This window comes from Hippocampus guttulatus, chromosome 1 (assembly GCF_054856545.1).
Source record: "Hippocampus guttulatus isolate MCC_2025c chromosome 1, RoL_Hgut_1.0, whole genome shotgun sequence".
Classification (NCBI taxonomy): domain Eukaryota; kingdom Metazoa; phylum Chordata; class Actinopteri; order Syngnathiformes; family Syngnathidae; genus Hippocampus; species Hippocampus guttulatus.
Genome location: NC_141261.1, coordinates 13,092,078 through 13,110,551, shown reverse-complemented (window position 1 = coordinate 13,110,551; position 18,474 = coordinate 13,092,078). Strand labels below are relative to the sequence as shown.

The window sequence follows — 18,474 nt, the reverse complement described above, 5'->3', positions numbered from 1 at the left end:
GAAACCCAGATAGTTAATGTGATCACTGAGGGGCCGGCGAATTGATGATCTTTTCTGGTGCTAGGATTAATGGCATAGATGTGCTGTTTTGAACCTGAAATGTACATCGGCTAGTGGACTTGCCATTAAATTGAGCATTTTCCTCTCTTACAGAGTCAGCAAAGGGGCCCCATTGTGCGGACATCTCTGAAAGATTATCGGGGGCGATTATCTGACAGTGCCTTTACATGCTGCCAAACCGCTCTTGCCAGCGAGCAAAAATGAGTCAAAAACTAACGTCTGAAGAGCTTCTTCAGAAATGGGAAAAGATCAAATGATGAGATGGAAGAAGAGATTGTCATGTCATGAGTCTGTTCGACATAACGTGGTGACAGGCTTACAAATCGGCCAATGAATTCTTCAACCTCCCCCACCAAAAAAAGCCCTGAAGACCTTGCAGGAATTTCCAACATCCGATCTTTGTGAAGTAGGATTTTGTGCAATGATAACGACCAAAACAAATGTCCAGAGTGAACTTGACATAACATACTAAGATGGTACAGGCTCGTTAATGAGAACCAAGAAACAGGGTTCCGGCTGATTGACAGCTCAATTTAAACTCATGACGTATTGTAAATTGTATTTTTAACTGGTTTGCGTTTCTTCTCAAGCTGGTCCTTCAAAATATGATGCAAAAAAGGGTGGGGTACACTGCGTTAAATCTATTTTTAGTACCACAATTGCCTTGTCAAGATCTTTTGAAGCCTCCTTGGGCTGCTCATGGGAGCTACCAAAGAGGCAGAAATTAGTTTGATCGGAATAATACAGGGCAATTACAGTCAAATAAAATATCAGCGATGAAATAGTTGACAACCAGGTTTCTAAGCTATAGGAAGGGTTACCAATTAGTGTGTAAGTGTTCAGTGCAATCAATTGGCGCTGGCTGTGCCTGAGTGGACCATGATGGCTGCTCTACGTCTACAGTAACTGCTGTACAAAATATGTACATATAGGTCTACACGGTCAGCAAACTACACATTTTAATAAGAGATGCTACTTGTGAGAATAAAGACATTAAAATCGTAACTTATCACTGTGTGACAAAGATTCATCACTGGGGTTGCTAACGCTAATCCAGACGCAGAAATGATCACTTCAGTGTGAGATGGACCTAGTTATAGAAACAATTTTAAAAAAAAACATCACATTGTTAATTGTCTTGTTCATTTTTGGCAAAATGACAAACTTGCCAGCAACTATAGCAGTATCTTCTCCACCAGCTGAGCCGGAATTACCTTCAATTCTGCTGTAGGAACTGATTAAAAAAATGGTAATAAGCATCAAATGAGAATGTACTATCAAATGACCAATTACACTGCAAAATGTCTCGCTCTCTCTCTCTCACACACACACACACACACACACACACACACACACACACACACACACACACACACACACACACACACTATACATGTACTGTATACTTGTATATAAAACCTGCTAACTTAACACAGGAAGGCTGGAGTCATGAGTCGAACCCCAATACTCAGAACTGTGAGGCAGACATACCGGCAACACCAGTCCAATTTGTTGTCTAGTAGAGCACAAGTCAATTTTAAATGAATAAACGACAATAATTGACATTTGAAATCCCTGTCACCATTCCTGCCGGCACAGCTTGAAAAAGCCAAACGACGATCCACGTCAAACGGCGAGATGCCTGAGTTTGGGGGCCCCCTAGTGGCTGCGAGGCTCGAAGCAGCTGCTTTTCCTGCCCCGACTTTCCAGCCGCTGCCACTTCAAAGCTAATGACCCAGCTTTGAAGTGACAGCGGTTCAAGTTAATTAACGTATTAGTTGTGTGATCAATAATCGTATTAAAGCGCTATCCATGAGGAGAAACAGAAATCGAGCCCCAGATGAGCTTCAAGACATTTAAGATTAAATTAAATACGATTTGAGGGACATCATTACACTATATTGAGTTTATTGAAGGGTCAAGCTTATGAAAACATTCATCCATCTAGCGAGCAAACCATCTGCTGAGTGGCGACCGAACCTGCGCGGACAGTACCCGAAGGCAGCCAGGTGAGTGACAGCTACACCATCACAAAAAACAAAAGTGAACCATGACTCCATCAGTGAGGAATAAGTGAACCAATAGACTGATGTTTCACAACCTTTATTGAGCCAAGGCACATATTTATATTAGAAAAAACTCACAGCACACCACTAAGCAAAAATGTCACTCAAGTACTGTTTCGAGAGTGACATAATTCTGTTTCTAATTACTGCGGAACACAAGGCTATTATTCTGTTCTCTGAATGGCAACAGGTGCGTCTGTCATGATTAATTTTATTGTACTTTCTGCAATTTAGGGGAAGACCATTTTTCTGCCTGTCACTATACGTCATTAACATACAGTAGATGTACACTGTGCTGTTTTTCTCTATTCAAAACATGTCTGGAAATGATTAATTGCTTTTTGAATTAATTTCAACAGGGAAATGGATTTGACTTGACACAGAACTAATGAAGTTCTTAAGTCAAGGTACCGATGAATATTTGAAAAGCGGTAGACACCGGCTAATTGCACCTCTAGCCATTTAGAGGAAGAGCATTTTAACGTTTGTAGTCAAGAATTTTTGGCCCAATAAAGTAACATTTTAATTTTCGCCAGCACATCTGATGATCTCAGCGACATGGTGGTTTGGAATCAGTGCGCTGGCTAAAAAAAAAAAAAACATGACACTGCGAACAGAGGATTCAAATAGAGCTCGCATCATAACTCGATTGCATGATGTACATCCGAAATGAGAACTTGTAAGGTGGGGAGGGGGCGAATGCACTATTTTCACTTGCTTTCCCCACACACACACACCACGTGTGTCCAGCATTGGAGTGGGCTGATTTTGGCTCAAGCCATTATCTTCTTACACAACCCACTAGAATAGTTCTTGTGCGTGTGTGTGCACGGGCACTCTTGTGCTCGAGTGTCATTTTGAGTGATTTCTAAAATTACACGGTAATAAAGTGCTGGCACCCCACCCCACACCCCCTGGACTGCTTCGACATCAAAAATTGAAACTGTCGCAGTGAGGAACCCAGAAAACATCACATTAGAAAAATTCAGGTTTCCTACCTGCTTTGGCTGCACGCGTGTGTCACTGGCTCCATCTTTGTCTGCTGCCGAGGCCACTACCTGCATTACCCCCAAACACACAATTCCTCCACCATGTGACATAAATAGCTTTATTTTTAAGACACGATGCATGAGTATGCGTAACAATCTGTTGTCTGTACTACGATTATACTACACATAGATATTGACAGAGACTATTTCACAATCCTTGTTGCCGTTTAATTTTAAAATGTTTCACAAGTTGAACAAGTTCAAATTCCGGTTGTCAATATGCGGCACTGTGCAAAAGGCCGACACTCCTTTTGCCTGCCCCCCCCCCCCCACCCCCAACAGCAGTCGCTCGCGCGCGCTTAAACATTAAAATTTGAGACAGTGTGAACAGAATGTATCCATCCATCCATCTTCTACCGCTTATCCGGGGCCGGGTCGTGGGGGCAGCAGCTTTAGCAGGGAAGCCCTGACTTCCCTCTCCCTAGCTACTTCTTCCAGCTCTCCCGGGGGATCCCGAGGCGTTCCCAGGCCAGCTGGTCTCTCCAGTGTGTCCTGGGTCGTCCTCTGGGTCTCCTCCCGGTGGGACATGCCCGGAACACCTCACCAGGGAGTCGTTCAGGAGGCATCCGAATCAGATGGCCAAGCCACCACCTCATCTGGCTCCTCTCAATGTGGAGGAGAAGCGGTTCGACTTTGAGCCCCTCCCGGATGACCGAGCTTCTCACCTTATCTCTAAGGGAGAGCCCGGACACCCTGCAGAGAAAACTCATTTCGGCCGCTTGTATCCGGGATCTCGTTCTTTCGGTCACGACCCATAGCTCGTGACCATAGATGAGGGTTGGAACGTAGATCGACCGGTAAATTGAGAGCTTCGCCCTTTGGCTCAGCTCCTTCTTCACCACGACAGACCGATACAACGTCCGCATCACAGCAGACGCTGCACCGATCCGCCTGTCGATCTCTCGCTCCCTCCTGCCCTCACTCGTGAACAAGACCCCAAGATACTTAAACTCCTCCACTTGGGGCAAGATCTCTCCCCCGACCCGGAGGGGGCACTCCACCCTTTTCCGACTGAGGACCATTGTTTCAGATTTGGAGGTGCTGATTTTCATCCCAACCGCTTCACACTCGGCTGCGAAACGCTCCAGTGAGAGTTGGAGAGCCCTGCTTGAAGGAGCCAACAGTACCACATCATCTGCAAAAAGCAGAGATGCAATACTGAGGCCACCAAAACGGACCCCCTCAACGCTTCGGCTGCGCCTAGAAATTCTGTCCATAAAGGTTATGAACAGAATCGGCGACAAAGGGCAGCTTTGGCGGAGTCCTACCCTCACTGGAAACGATTCCGACTTACTGCCGGCAATGCGAACCAAACTCTGACATCGGTGGTATAGTGACCAAACAGCCCGTATCAGGGGGTTCGGTACCCCATACCCACGAAGCACCCCCCACACAACTCCCCGAGGGTTAGGTCAAACACCTTCTCCAAGTCCACAAAACACATGTAGACTGGTTAGGCAAATTCCCTCATACCCTCGAGGACCCTGCTAAGGGTGTAGAGCTGGTCCACTGTTCCACGGCCGGGACGAAAACCACACTGCTCCTCCTCAATCTGAAGCTCGACTTCCTGACGGACCCTCCTCTCCAGCACCCCTGAATAGACCTTACCAGGGAGGCTGAGGAGTGTGATCCCTCTGTAGTTGGAACACACCCTCCGGTCCCCCTTTTTAAAAAGTGGGACTACCACCCCGGTCTGCCAATCCAGAGGCACTCTCCCCGTTGACCACGCGATGGTGCAGAGGCGTGTCAACCAGGACAGCCCCACAGCATCCAGAGCCTTGAGGAACTCTGGGCAGACCTCATCCACCCCTGGGGCCTTGCCACCGAGGAGCTTTTTAACCACATCACTGACTTCAACCACAGAGATAGGAGAGCCCACCTCAAAGTCCTCAGACTCTGCTTCCTCCGAGGAAGGCGTGTTGGTGGAGTTGAGGAGGTCTTCGAAGTACCCTGCCCACTGGTTCACAACGTCCCGAGTCGAAGTCAGCAGCACCCCATCCCCACTGTACAAAGTGTTAGTGGTGCACTGCTTCCCCCTCCTGAGACGTCGGATGGTGGACCAGAATTTCCTCGAAGCCGTCTGGAAGTCGGCTTCCATGGCCACACCGAACTCTTCCCACGCCCGGGTTTTTGCCTCGGCGACCACCGAAGCTGCGTTCCGCTTAGCCAGTCGATACCCGTCAGCTGCCTCTGGGGTCCCACAGGCCATAAAGGCCCGATAGGACTCCTTCTTCAGCTTGACGGCATCCCTTACTGCTGGTGTCCACCAGCGAGTACGGGGGTTGCCGCCACGACAGGCACCAACCACCTTACGTCCACAACTCAAGATTGGCCGCCTCAACAATAGAGGCACGGAACATGGTCCATTTGGACTCAATGTCCCCCGCATCCCCCGGGACATGGGAAAAGCTCTGCCGGAGGTGGGAGTTGAAACTCTTTCTGACAGGGGATTCCGCCAGATGCTCCCAACAAACCCTCACAATACGTTTGGGTCTGCCAGGACGGACCGGCATCTTCCCCCACCATCGGAGCCTACTCACCACCAGGTGGTGATCAGTTGACAGCTCCGCCCCTCTCTTCACCCGAGTGTCCAAAACATGCGGCCGCAAATCCGATGATACAACCACAAGGTCGATCATCGAACTGCGGCCTCGGGTGCTCCGATCAGAACTCGAGTGGTGTTTTGTTATTGGACCTCTGTGCTCATCATGGATTGTCCATAACGAACACCTTGTTCAAACATAAGGGTGTCCATATGTGCTAACAGAATGTAAAAAAAATAACAATAAAAAATCCCAAATAACTTATTTTTGCCAAGTAGGAACCCAATACATTTTGTTAAGAAGAGATACAAAGTGGTACCCAATATCCATTTAAATCATGATTGCAACGGAACCATCCATCCCTCCAAAATCAAAACGGCACCTATTGCCTTTCCGACACCCTCCATGAGGGAGGAAGTCGAGACCTTGTATGTGGCCATTGTGGCATTGCTAAAACAATAAATCTGAGAGTGGTTTAAGACTATTGTACAGTACTGTACAACTATAGAAGCAGATAGAAAATGAGAAGACAAGAACAACAGTCAGATAACCAGATGACGGCTCGTTATCTATGTGGAGAAGAGGGGGCCAGTGGAAGCGGCCGTGAAGACAGGACCAGTATAGAGTCCAGGTCCATCAGCTGGAACCTGGTGAACACACACAGTCACACACACACACACACACACACACACACACACACACACACACACACACACACACACACACACACACACACACACACACACACACACACACACACACACAAAAACAGCTATGGATGATGTAGCTGCTACAGAGGGATGAGGGTGTTTCTACTCCCACGTGATGGCGTATTCTTACACTGCTGCAAGACTAGGTCACCGCGTAACCTGCACTCAGTGAAAGATCGAAACGCTTGTAAACCGAGGACGCCCTTGGTTACAATAAGCGGTACGTAACATAATGAATACAATTACATTTTCGGCAAACTTAAGGATCTCAAATGTATCTTGGTAGGCTACTCACAAATTCACCAATAGAGTTTCCCTGTGAATTTGTGAATCACTTTTGGTGAATTTTTGGATAGTCATAGATTTTTATGGGGTGGGGGTTGTGATCCCATCGTCTGGTATTTGTTGAAAAACGCACCTATTCTCCGTTTTGTGATCAGGCCCTAAGAAATAGGAAACTAATACTTTAGTGCCATCATGTGGCAACTTGGTGTCACGGCGCGACAGTATGTTGAAGTGTGGGGAGGAGCTTCATTTCGTCAGGCCATAGTCTGGTCGAAAAGTGATTTTTGCCGCCATCTTGTGGCATCTACAGGCAATTATAAAGCTTTTGAGGTCAGCCTCACAGATTTCCACCTATGGCAGCAGGAGTCAGATTTGAATTGGAATCTAAAAAAAAACCCCAATGCCTCTAAAATCGTAAGGATTTTCCTCCTGTCACGTTTATTGAGGCCTTGGACTGTGTTACCTCTCCAAAAGCCTGCAGTGCAACGGTTGCCGCCATGGCCTTGGCATGTTTCTTGTTGGGACTAGCTGTTTGGGGCTGATAGTCCGCACCGTTCACTGTGACCTGGTGAGCACACAATGCATTGATGAGTAACATGACCCAGCCCACAGCAGCCCGGTAAGAGCAGATATTAAAAAAAAAGAAAAAAAAAAGCTATCTTACCTTGAAGAGGAAATTCTTGCGGTGGTCCGGGCCGCTGTGGTGAACCATGACAAAGTCAGGCTGCGACATCCGTTTCTTGGTGCACAATTCGATGAGAGCTGACACTGGATGCTTGCCTTTATGGAAAGAGGAAATGAAATCAGGAAGTCAAGAAGCTTGGGGGTTTTGACCATTAACATAAAACAGTCCTTTGTCATGTATTATTCCAGCTACCAAAATCTCATGATACCTTTCCAGTTATCTAATGCGGCCACTTCATCAATTTAGGAGGTATTACACAACTGTGCCATTTACCCATGAGGTCCTTGGTTACCACCAGTCCCCCTGTTGGTTTCTGTGGCTTCTCTCCTTCAGCAACCAGTCCTGAATCAAACAAAAACAGTTTTGAATCACCATTCATCACAAGCATGGAGGAAGTATGCGACGTTCTGACCTTTGCGGTCCACCTTGAAGTCAATGATGATCGGCTCCACTGTGCCTTCGCGGTACCTCCCGAGTCCCTCTCCTGCCCTCCAGCCCATTTTTCTCATCAAAAATTCTCCTACGCCGCCCGATACCGGCGCTGCCCTGAGGAATTGGTCCTAACCGAGACATTTGAGGGTTATCAGACTAGGCCTAAGCTTAAGAAAGCACACAAGGACATCAAATTTGTGAGGCAGTTGGACAATATGGTCAACCATTTCCTCAGAGTCCTGCATTGCCCCACTGTCGCATGGTGTTCCACATGGTTCAATTCTGGGACATCTGCTGTTTTCATTGAATCTGCACCCTTTAGGTGCTTCCACTGCTATGCGGATGACTCTATGCTGCTGAGCAAAATCAAACACTTACTTTTGTCCTGTCTGGAGGAAATCAAGACCAAAATGGCATGGAGTTTCTTGAATATCAATGAAAGGAAAACAGATGTTTGGTTCCAGGGGCCCTTGGAGACCCCATCCTGCTGACTTGAACCCCCTGCCTCCTTCATCTAAAGCCAACAGTTTTGAACTTGTGTCTTAAACTGGACAGTGATTTTAAATTGGCTTCAGTGGTATATGTATACCCCATTCGAGAACCCCTGATTCATCGGTGAGATGCCGTAATGCCTGCGGGTGCTGAAACGTTGTTAAAATACGACTTTTATGTCATCAACAGGTATAATATTCCTTTTCCTACATGTCAGTGATGTTACACGCTGGAGACCTGTAGACTGAATTTTTTTATACATGCATGTTTTATTAATTTGTTGGTCTGTATGATAAATTGAGTGATTAAGAAGTACAGTCTACTTTTACATAAAATGTTTCATGAAATTCAGTGATATGTAGAAAATGGTAAAGCTACTGACTTTTTGCATTATTGTTGTAATCTGCACTTGAGTTTGTGTCTTACTGATTTATATTATATAGATTTACACCTGTGTGGCAGAATTAGATTGTCATGGTACATCCCAAACTGCACATCAAGATATTTACTAAGTTCATACCTGTTATTGTTGTCATATTAAAGCTTCATGTCCTTTATCTTAGTACTGTATCCTAGAATGAATAATTGATCTGATATCGCGTGTTGTAATGAAGATTGATTGATCAAAAATACATTCGAAAAAATGCCAATTAAATCGCAATCACAATTTGGAGGGGGCAGAAAAAAAAGTGCAATTAGATTATTTTACATAACAATTCAGCCCTACTTGCCACCCGGTGTAGAAAGTAAGTATGTGGAGCACAATGCAGTCAAACAACAGGGGTGGTCTCAAATTGTTCATTTTAGTACACGCCAGAGTCTGCTAAACAAGGGATGACAGGACGCAAATGTCCCTCGGGCTAGAGCTTGGACGCCACTGACATATCCACTTTCGTCATCAAATTGCCTTCATTATTTAAGGGATCATTTTATCATTGACTATTTTGGATTTCCAGTGAAAGATGAATCAAGCCTGCTGGCTCACCAGCAGTTATGTTCCAACAGCGTGTGGCTGTGTATTGTTTAAGGTCTCATTGTGTTGTGCCTTTTACCTTCTTCAGCCAGGCCTGTGGGCCGCTGTTGGACAGCTCCTCTGAGGAGAGGACCTGCGCTCCCGTCGTGCCCGTGAAAAGACCAGGAACAGTGTTGGACTGGGCCCATGCATCCACCTATGAAAGGAAAACTTGAGATGAGCTCAAAGAGCGTATCTGGTGTTGCAAGGTTGATACCAGAGCCCATACACAACCATGGTAGCAACCCAGTGTGTGTGTATGTGTGGCTTGTTTATGTGAGGGTTGCAACCGAAACAAGATCTGGGCTTTTATGGCAGTAATAGTGACCAAATATGTCACGCAGGACAGCAAGCATTACATTTCACATTTAGTTGGAAGTTTCAATATTTGACTGAACAATCTTTTTTTTTTTCATTGAAGAAGAAAAATAGAAATGTTGAGTTAAATATTTCCAATCTCCACCCCTGACCGAACCCATTCAAAAATTAAGTACTGCAACTGTTGTGAAAGCTCTATATAAATAAAGGTGTATTGTATTGCATTGAAAAAATCCTCCGCATCCAAAAATATCAACATAGTGCCGTTTAAATGGTAAATGGGAAGAGTCCCTTTCCTTCCACAAAAGTTGATTGAAAAAACAAAAAACATCTCTCACGGTTCTCCAAGTGCATTTTCACTAAACCCTTTCAGGCAATGGACTCGTCATTTTCAACTGTACTTGAATGAAATCTGATGGTTCGATTTAGCTTTATTTCAAAAAAATATTTTGCCCAACTCAAATTAATTTTCTATTAAGAGCCAACCTTCAACGTTTCAAAGTTTGAAAACTCCCAGACGATTGCAACCTAATAATACGAATCAAAATGGAATTTTACAAGAAAATTACAATTGAAAAATCCATTCAAGAACAATAGCGAACATCTCCTACCTGCTCCTGGGCCCGGCTAAGCATGCAAATGGCATTGACGTCGTAGGGGTTTTCGGCCAATCGCTTCTGAGCTTTGATCCTGTCGCTCACAGCCTGAGAGATGTCGACGGGCTGCAAAGACGAAAAATGTTCAACACATGTGGCACTCACGCAAACGGACCGAATGTTCGTTCTCTCAACCTGCGGCGGTGGACCAGGAAACACGCTGTCGTCATCTACCGCCGATGCCTCAGTCGTCCCCGGCAACTCTGCTGCTTTCAAAGACTCGCTGGTACCTGATGATGAGCTGGCTGCTGCTTGGGGAACAGCAGCGCTCTTTGTCTCATCTGAGGTTTTTTCTACCGGAACCCAATCTCCGTAGGCGTCCATTGTCTTACTTTCCTGGATGGGACAACACTGCATCACTTACAATGTCAAAGAAAAGAGCTCTCATATGCAACGGTCCATATTTCGCTGAGACCTTTATACGGTGCTGCGATCCTGAAGAGACTGGAAACTCTTTTGCCATGCCGGCATCACTTCGGGCAGTGGGTCGCACTGTCGTGTTCTGGAAGGTGAACATGTTACGGTTACAATGAATCACTTTTCACCATTCACGAGTCAAATGATCTCATTATGTGAGACAGTGAATTGATTTTGAAAGAATATACGCTGCCACAGGAACTTTTTAATTCCATCCACAAAAGGTGTGATTTTTTTTTTTCTAGGTAACATGCAAAATTATACAAAAACTATTACATGATGTGTCGGGCGTGGGGCAGAGGAAGGAATCATGACATTTTGTCTTGAATGATTTCATTTGTGGAACGTGTGTGCATTTTACAATGACGTTGAAGCTGATGGCCTTGTGTCCTCGCAGAAGCAATCCCCCAAATGGTTTCCCGTCCTCCTCGTCCACCGGCACATAAGGTGCCGCCACTGGCAGCTCACCTTTGCTGTCCACAATCATCTTGCATTTCTAAAAAAAAAAAAAAAAAAAAACACACAAACCCACGCTTTGTTGCAATCAGAGGCAAGCAATGTATCTGCAATAAAACACATTTTAACAGAGTGACAACAGGTAGGATTCAACCCTCAAATCCCTGATTCATCAAAGTGGTGGCCAGAGTTTACTTTCGGCAATCCATGAGCTGTAACGAGGGGATCCAATAAATGATGCCGTATCATTGAGGGTACTACTTTAGCGCTATCTGGTGGAATGTTGGTGACACTGTTAGGTTCATTTCATTCATAGTTTTTTTGGGGGGTCTGGATTTGTGACGTGTATCTATCTATCCATCCATCCAGATGGATAGATCTTTTTCTTTTTTTTTGCAGTGGGTTAATTGTCTGCGGCGGTTCACTGCACCTACAAATAAGGAACCAGCACACCAATAAATCCAACATAATAAAAAAAACTATGATTTCTCCCTATCTGAGCTTTGGGCCAATAAAAAGCTCTGATATGATTGTGATGTATTATATAAATCAGTCGTTCTCGCATGGGTGGAGCATTTGGAGCCCTCACACGCTTAACTCCTGTACTGTCGTATAGCTGAGGCGAGGCAAGTATGTGCTTGGAAGCACATACCTTGGGTCCAAAGTTTCCAAGGTGAGAATACATGACTGATTTTGCAACATATAACTGGGCGCCATGTCTCGTTCGGCTAGTGTTCAAAGTGATTGACTTTGTGAGTGCCTTCCACCGGTCTCCAGTCTTGAAATACGGAAGAACAACATGAAGGTCACTTTTTTTAAAAATGGCCGTGAGAACGGTTGGAAAAATTGTGAAATGTAGCAATCAAATAGCCAAGTTGGCAACACTTACTGCTTTCGTAAGCTAGTTTCTCTCTGTTGGCAGAGGAAGCAATGTCAGCTAGGGACAACTTAGAGCGAATGAATTTGATTCAACTGTACAGTATTTGGCTAAGTTCCTTTCTGTGAAACGGGGTCAGGAATATTTAGGTTGAAATGTAAAAAAAATTCCATGGGTTTTTAGGGTGCGCAGGGTAGCAATATGTAATTGGCGTTAGGATTATGAGGGAGACGCTTGTAAGTAAAAATTAGCCAACCCTTAAATTAAGGAATCAAAACAAGAACAAGCTATCATTTGCCGAGAAGCAAATCTGCAACATTGTGTTCAGAGACGAAACGGGGCGCTTACGTCGGTGAACTCCTTAATGCTGATGCTGTTGGCCTGCTTGGCTACTTTCTTTTTCACTTCCTCCAATGCGGCATTGATGGTGCTGCTGAGATGCGCACCGGGAGGTTTGTTGGTGATGGTGGGCAGCGGCAGCAGTGAGGTGGTGGGCAGCGGCAGCAGTGAGGATAAGGTGTTGATGTTGGACAAGGCAGCGGTCATGGTGGCTGCAAGGCAGAGAGGCAAAGATGTCGAATTATCGCCGAAGCGTGAACGCGACGCCTCCAACCGACGTTCATACCGGCCGTCATAGCGGCGTTCATGGCCATGCTTGGAAAGGCCAGCGGCAGCATCGAGCTTCTCAGGCTGGCGGGGATGGCCATACCCACTTTGGCACACATAGCGGCTGCATTGGCCTTGGCAATTTCCAGAAGTTGCTCTTTGCCTGAGGGGAACATAAAAGCCACGTTTCCACCAAGCAATTCAATGACTGTGAAGGAGGAAAACAAATGGATTCAAAATCAAACACTTTTAGGTACCCTCCACTGGAGTACAACATGATTTTAACCTTGAGGGGTCTTTGAAATTATTTTGTCATTGTTATCATATTAAAAAATATATATATCCTTCCACATGGGGACCAGCATGCCCCAAAAACAAACCAATTACTCCTCCCTACTTTTAGCTCTGGGGTTATTCCAACTCTTATATAATTTTGACATAACATCCCTGGATAAATCAAGTCATTTTCTTTTCAGGACAAACAGCTTAGTATTCCAAGAATATTGCCATATTTTTTTAGAGAGAGAATGTAGAATATTATGAGAATAAAGTTGTCTTTTCAAAATGTTTACTTTAATAACTTCACTTTCTCACCTTCATTTTTTTTCTAAAGCGTTTTCAACCACCACCACAGTAATAATACATGACTACAATATTTTCTATTTCTGATTTCATCTGGAATTTTTTTTTTACTCCCAAACGATGACAGCTTTTCACCCCAAGAAAATACCTTTGTTAGTGTAAATGCTAAAAAATGTTTTCATTGAAAAAAAAAGGCCGGCTTGAGTCTGATAACATAACATTTTTTTCTCTAAAAGCGACAAGACCATGATTTAACATTGTGACTTTACCCTCAAAAGCAGTTAACTTTTTCATTCCGACAGCATTTAGGAGTAGAGCGCAGGTAGGAGTTATGTTCAGTTGGTGTCAGCAGACCGATGAAAGAGGGTTCGTAACAAGTCCAGATACGGAGTGGAAAGAATATTATAGGTGGAATCGGGTTTGCCGTTCCAAACTGAAAAAGGGCCCAAATCGAAAGCACACCAAGCGGCATGGCGCAAACTAGGGTTGAGTATCGTAAGGATTTGAACGATACTTATTCCTCTTAACGGTACTGCTGGCTCTCCAGGCATGACCACTCAAAGCAGGAAAAAAAACCCAACTTTTACATCAGTGTAAAGATCGTATTTATTGTGAATCAAGTAGTCATGCCTTGACAGTGAAGCGCTCGGATGCTACGTTTGGAGCAACCGAGCTAACCCAATGTACAGGACGCCAGCTTGCGTGGCCTGAGTGTACGGTAGGAGAACCTCACTCCTCTTTTACCTTGAAAGCCTTGAATTGCTCTTACAAGCCGGTGACACAATCGCGGCGCAGCTTTGAAGCTCGAGGAGGCGGGGCTCAGACAAGTCCCCTCTGGATGCTGCTCTTTTCTTCTCTCCTGGCCACGTGGGCGTGGCTGGGCCCTCACTGGGTGCCCCCTTTTTCCCTAGCGGCCAAATTGCTTTCAAGAATCTTGTCATTTTGTCGGCATTGCACCCGGCACTCTCCGGACTCTGCAATTAGGCTAGAAGGGCAAAAACACCGGCGTAAACTATATACGCCCTGGCGCTGCTTCAGAGCCCGGCAAACTTGTTGGCCACAGCGTGGGCCCAAAACTCTTTCCGGTGCACCTCCGAAGAGGACCTGAGACTTCGACAGTCTCACATATCGCACAAGACCATTTTTATTCTCCCTTTTTCATGTCATTTTCTCGCTACCAGAAGTCAACTCAGATTATTTTGCAACAGCTCATTCCAGTCAAGTTTGTCTGCGGTGTGCAGTGGACCGAAGTAGGAACTGTGCAGACATGAAGTAGACAATACATGCAGCGAATTTGTTATATCTGACCTAGATCACTGATTTGTTGAGAGCCGTCAAGGTTAGCGCCATGTTTCCATGTAGGGGATCTTTTCTTGCGTAGAATGAGCTCAGGCGAGCTGCTCGGCTCTCGTTTCCAGCGGTCCCTCTGGCTGTAAGTCCCTCGCCGCCTCCCATCTCGCGACACAGAGTGTGACCTTCGGGACCTCCGGTTTCTGGACCTGCATCGACCACATGTCGTTTTTCTATGACCGTTACCACAACGAATCCTCCCTAGCAGATTCGAAACCTACCTCGACCGGGATCGCTTCCTCCTTGAAGAACTCCTGGATCTGGATCTGGACCTCATCCTGTGATTCCTGCAAGGTGAACTGGATCTCTTCTGCCGCTTAGATGACTTCTCTTCTCTGCTTCTTGATGGGGACTTGGATGGCTTGCAACGCTTTTTCGCAGGGGATTTCCTCGCACTGGCCGAGATGTGTTCGGATGCCTTCGGCCGTGGCTCCGCAGGCTCAACGGGCTCCTCAGACCGTTGAGCCCGACTGGATGGGTTTGGCACAGATGGAGGTGCAGCACAATCTTCAGCTACAACTTGAAACCACAATCAGAGTTTTAGGATGGTCATAAGAGAAGTGGAAGGTAAAACTACCACCAGAATTAAGAAACAAGTATTTACATAGAAATGGTCCTGCCCAATCTAGATCAAGTTTATTATAATTATCCCCAAAAGAAATAAATAAAAAACAAACAAAATTTGTGTTTTCATAAACAAATTTAAAAAAAATTGATACTGAACTGAAAGTACATTTTGCCTTGATAAAATTAACTATAATGATGGCGAAAATGTCCCTTGTTCTCATCTTGGTCAATTAATATGCTCCGATCGATCGTCCGATTGCCGTGGAAAAGTATGTGAACAGCATATAGCGATCAATGCCTGCCATGGCCGATGACAAAGGCCGATCACTCGCAGCTCGTACTTTGCAGCCAGCAGCCAACTAGAGCCCAGCCTGAGTGCAGTCCAACGTCTCCTGCCGCTTTCCTTCACAATGGACGTGGTACAGACCAAATGATGAAGTGAATCATAATCGAGGTTTGTGCGCTTTCTGTGCTATCCATTTGAAATACGGTCCTATTTTTTGTTTAATGAGGGGATGGAAATATGGACATATGGAGTATGATCGTATCAGAAGCAGCATAAAAGCCTCGATCTGTACCTGAAGGTTCTCCGGCGGCTCCTGCTGTGGTCTCTGCCGGCACGTGATTATGGTCCAAACTCTGCTGTTCAATGATGTCTCTTTTCTTAGAACTTGGAGACAGCGGTTGTATGCTTTTTGCGGCATCGTCTTTGGACTCTGTGGACGGGTCCAAACCATCCCTCGTGTCTAAGGACCTATGCACAGAGGCATATTTTCGATCCCTACAATTTCAACGGTTTGAGCATTTTTGGCCCTATTTCATAAGTCCTTCGGTGCGCAGTACCTGGATGAGGTGCGGTGACCTTGTGAAATGGAGCGTGAGCGAGATCTGGCTTTTCGTTTGCCGGGTCGAGAACTCCATCCCTCCGAGCTGGAATGTGAACCGTGGGAATGTGAACGGGAGCGTCTCCTTTTTCCCCCGTCTGCTTTTGCTCCACTGGAGCTGTCCTGGTTTGAGCACAGACGAGTCAGTTATCTACAAGCTTTAAGTCGTAGTAAGTTACTTTGACCATGAATCACGTCGGATCCCAGTTAAGCTTCGTCTTTCTTTTACCTGTTTTGGGATGATATCAGGCAACTCCTCACAAGGCCTTGGCAACAAGCTTGGAGCACATTTACTTCTCCGCTGCTTTGTATCAGAATCAGATGAATTTCCTCGTCTCTCGCTCTTATGCCTCTTCCTCTTCTTCTTCTTCTTTTTCTTCTTTCCTGTTTTGTGCTTGTGACTTCTGGAGCTACTATCAAGGCCTTGACCTGAAATAACAAGTCAAGACCAAGTGTGAAAACAGGTAAGCTTCCAGTTCATATTCATATGGAGAGGATAGAAACCACTTACACGGTTGTTCATTATCCGTTGGGGCTACTTTTCTGAAAAACAAATAAATAACTAAATAAAACTGAGTTAACGAAACAACAACAACGATATATAGTTTAAAAAAAATCTTCCAATTGTTTCTTTAAAAGTACAAAGTTTGATGGCCAATGTGATTTGATCTGTCAGTCTTACCGGGAATGCGCGTCAAATTCTTCCTCGGATTCGGAACTGTTCTCTTTTGCCTCCTCTCGTTTCCGCTTCTTTTTCTTACTTTTATGTTTTTTGTGCTTCTTGTGTTTCTTCTTTGAACTCTTGTCATCACCATTTTTGTCTTTGTTATCCTCTGAGGCTATTTCATTGCATGCAGCCACACCTTGAGGAGCACTGTCGAAACGAATGAATAAATAAGACAAATATTAGGTACACTCGTCAAACTCCTTTTTGTCGTGGGCTTCCCTCAGATGGCCGTTACGAGGGTGAAGCCAAATGAATGTTTAATCGTCTCATTGTATTATCATATATACACAACAAAATGATGTATTACTTGTTTTGAAATCAGAAGTCAAGGATAACAGATTCCTATTTTTTATTTACTCGATACCATTCACTTTCAAGGCATTTTTTTTATAATTAATTTGTGTTTTAAAAAAAAGACAAATTAAGGAAAATTTGCAAATTGAGGAAACGAAATAAAATGATTTTCATTTAAAAAGCACTTGTAATGCGTTCTACATTCTCTATGAGTGAGGGGGGTACTCATGGTATGACCCAATAGGTTTGGGGTAACACCAGCCATAAAAGGTTGGGAACCACTGCTCTAAGGGATGTACATAATGCACAGGCTGCATCAAACATTTCGGCCATATCAAGATAATCACACTTGATTTTTATTTACATTGCCAGAGCTGTTAATCAAGAAATATGAAACATTATACTGATCGCTAAAGAGCTGATTGCCTTATTAAGCTTCTCGAGATGATCGGAATATTAAAAACAGAATCACCAGATGTAGTGTGATGAAGTGCAGTTCTGAAAATACTGTAAATTACAACAACGCAGTGAAAGGGAGAAATTGTGAATGACTACCAATTCATCAGTCAATAACATTCAAAGATGTACAGTCCAAACTACTACTACTACTTGACTTGAACAAAATGTCATGTTGCATTCTAAGAATAAGCAACTCATGAACACGGTTTGCGTTTTGAAGACAGAACTGCAATCAGCCTGCCATGCCACCCCGCCATCAGTTTATATATACACAACACTGTATATAAGCCATTGCTACGCCGTTGCATTTTGTTTTAAGGAATAGGCAGGATACACAAACGCAAAAATGGTTTAGCGGCCACTTTGCTCAAACCGAACATGTTCAGACCTCAGTTTATTGGCGACAAGAGTGCAGCTACAATGCATGAAAAAACTCGATATTGACATACGTTTTGTCGACATTCTGGTCTTCAATTTCTCTGATTTTATTTAAAATAAAATCTTGAAAAATTTGCTCTATGTTGGCTGCCATTTTTAAAGTGTGCAGCTAAAGGTTCCGGCTAGGAGCTGTGGCAAAGTCCTCGTTCCGGATCATGCTTTGGTTCCTCTCCTTATGTTTGTTGTCTGCGTCCCTTGTTTTACCTTGTTTTATTTTTTTTCTTCAGAATAATCAACAATGAAAGAGAATGTCGGGTTGTATGTACTTATTTAAAGCGGATATTGGAGTAGTGCCTTAAAAAAATTACATTAAAAATATTTAACTTGAAGCCGAAGAAACGCGGCTCGACTGCTTGAATGCTTCAAATAATGGAAGATCGTGGACAGAAAAGCTGTGATGCAGGAATAGCAAAAGTACCATTCTGTGACATAACAACCTGAAGATCATTCCAATGTCACGAAATGTCAGCGCAAGGATCTATTCGACCGGAAGACAGAACGCTCCCACT

General features: G+C 44.6%; 1 protein-coding gene across 1 annotated transcript; it reads right to left on the bottom strand.

The window, feature by feature from the left end:
- Window positions 1-3,213: 3,213 nt before the first annotated feature.
- On the bottom strand, window positions 3,214-18,142 carry sonb (SON DNA and RNA binding protein b). Its single transcript, XM_086110743.1, has 20 exons — window positions 17,977-18,142; window positions 16,730-16,921; window positions 16,559-16,590; window positions 16,277-16,476; window positions 16,007-16,170; window positions 15,742-15,917; window positions 14,818-15,115; window positions 14,555-14,745; window positions 12,684-12,827; window positions 12,407-12,609; window positions 11,087-11,221; window positions 10,724-10,810; window positions 10,444-10,644; window positions 10,264-10,374; window positions 9,375-9,491; window positions 7,811-7,958; window positions 7,672-7,740; window positions 7,378-7,493; window positions 7,177-7,278; window positions 3,214-6,365 (listed from the first exon to the last, which is right to left on the bottom strand). The coding sequence occupies exons 1-20, from the start codon at window positions 18,057-18,059 to the stop codon at window positions 6,288-6,290; spliced, it is 2,847 nt and encodes a 948-aa protein (XP_085966869.1). The 5' UTR covers window positions 18,060-18,142; the 3' UTR covers window positions 3,214-6,287.
- Between the last annotated feature and the right edge of the window lie 332 nt (window positions 18,143-18,474).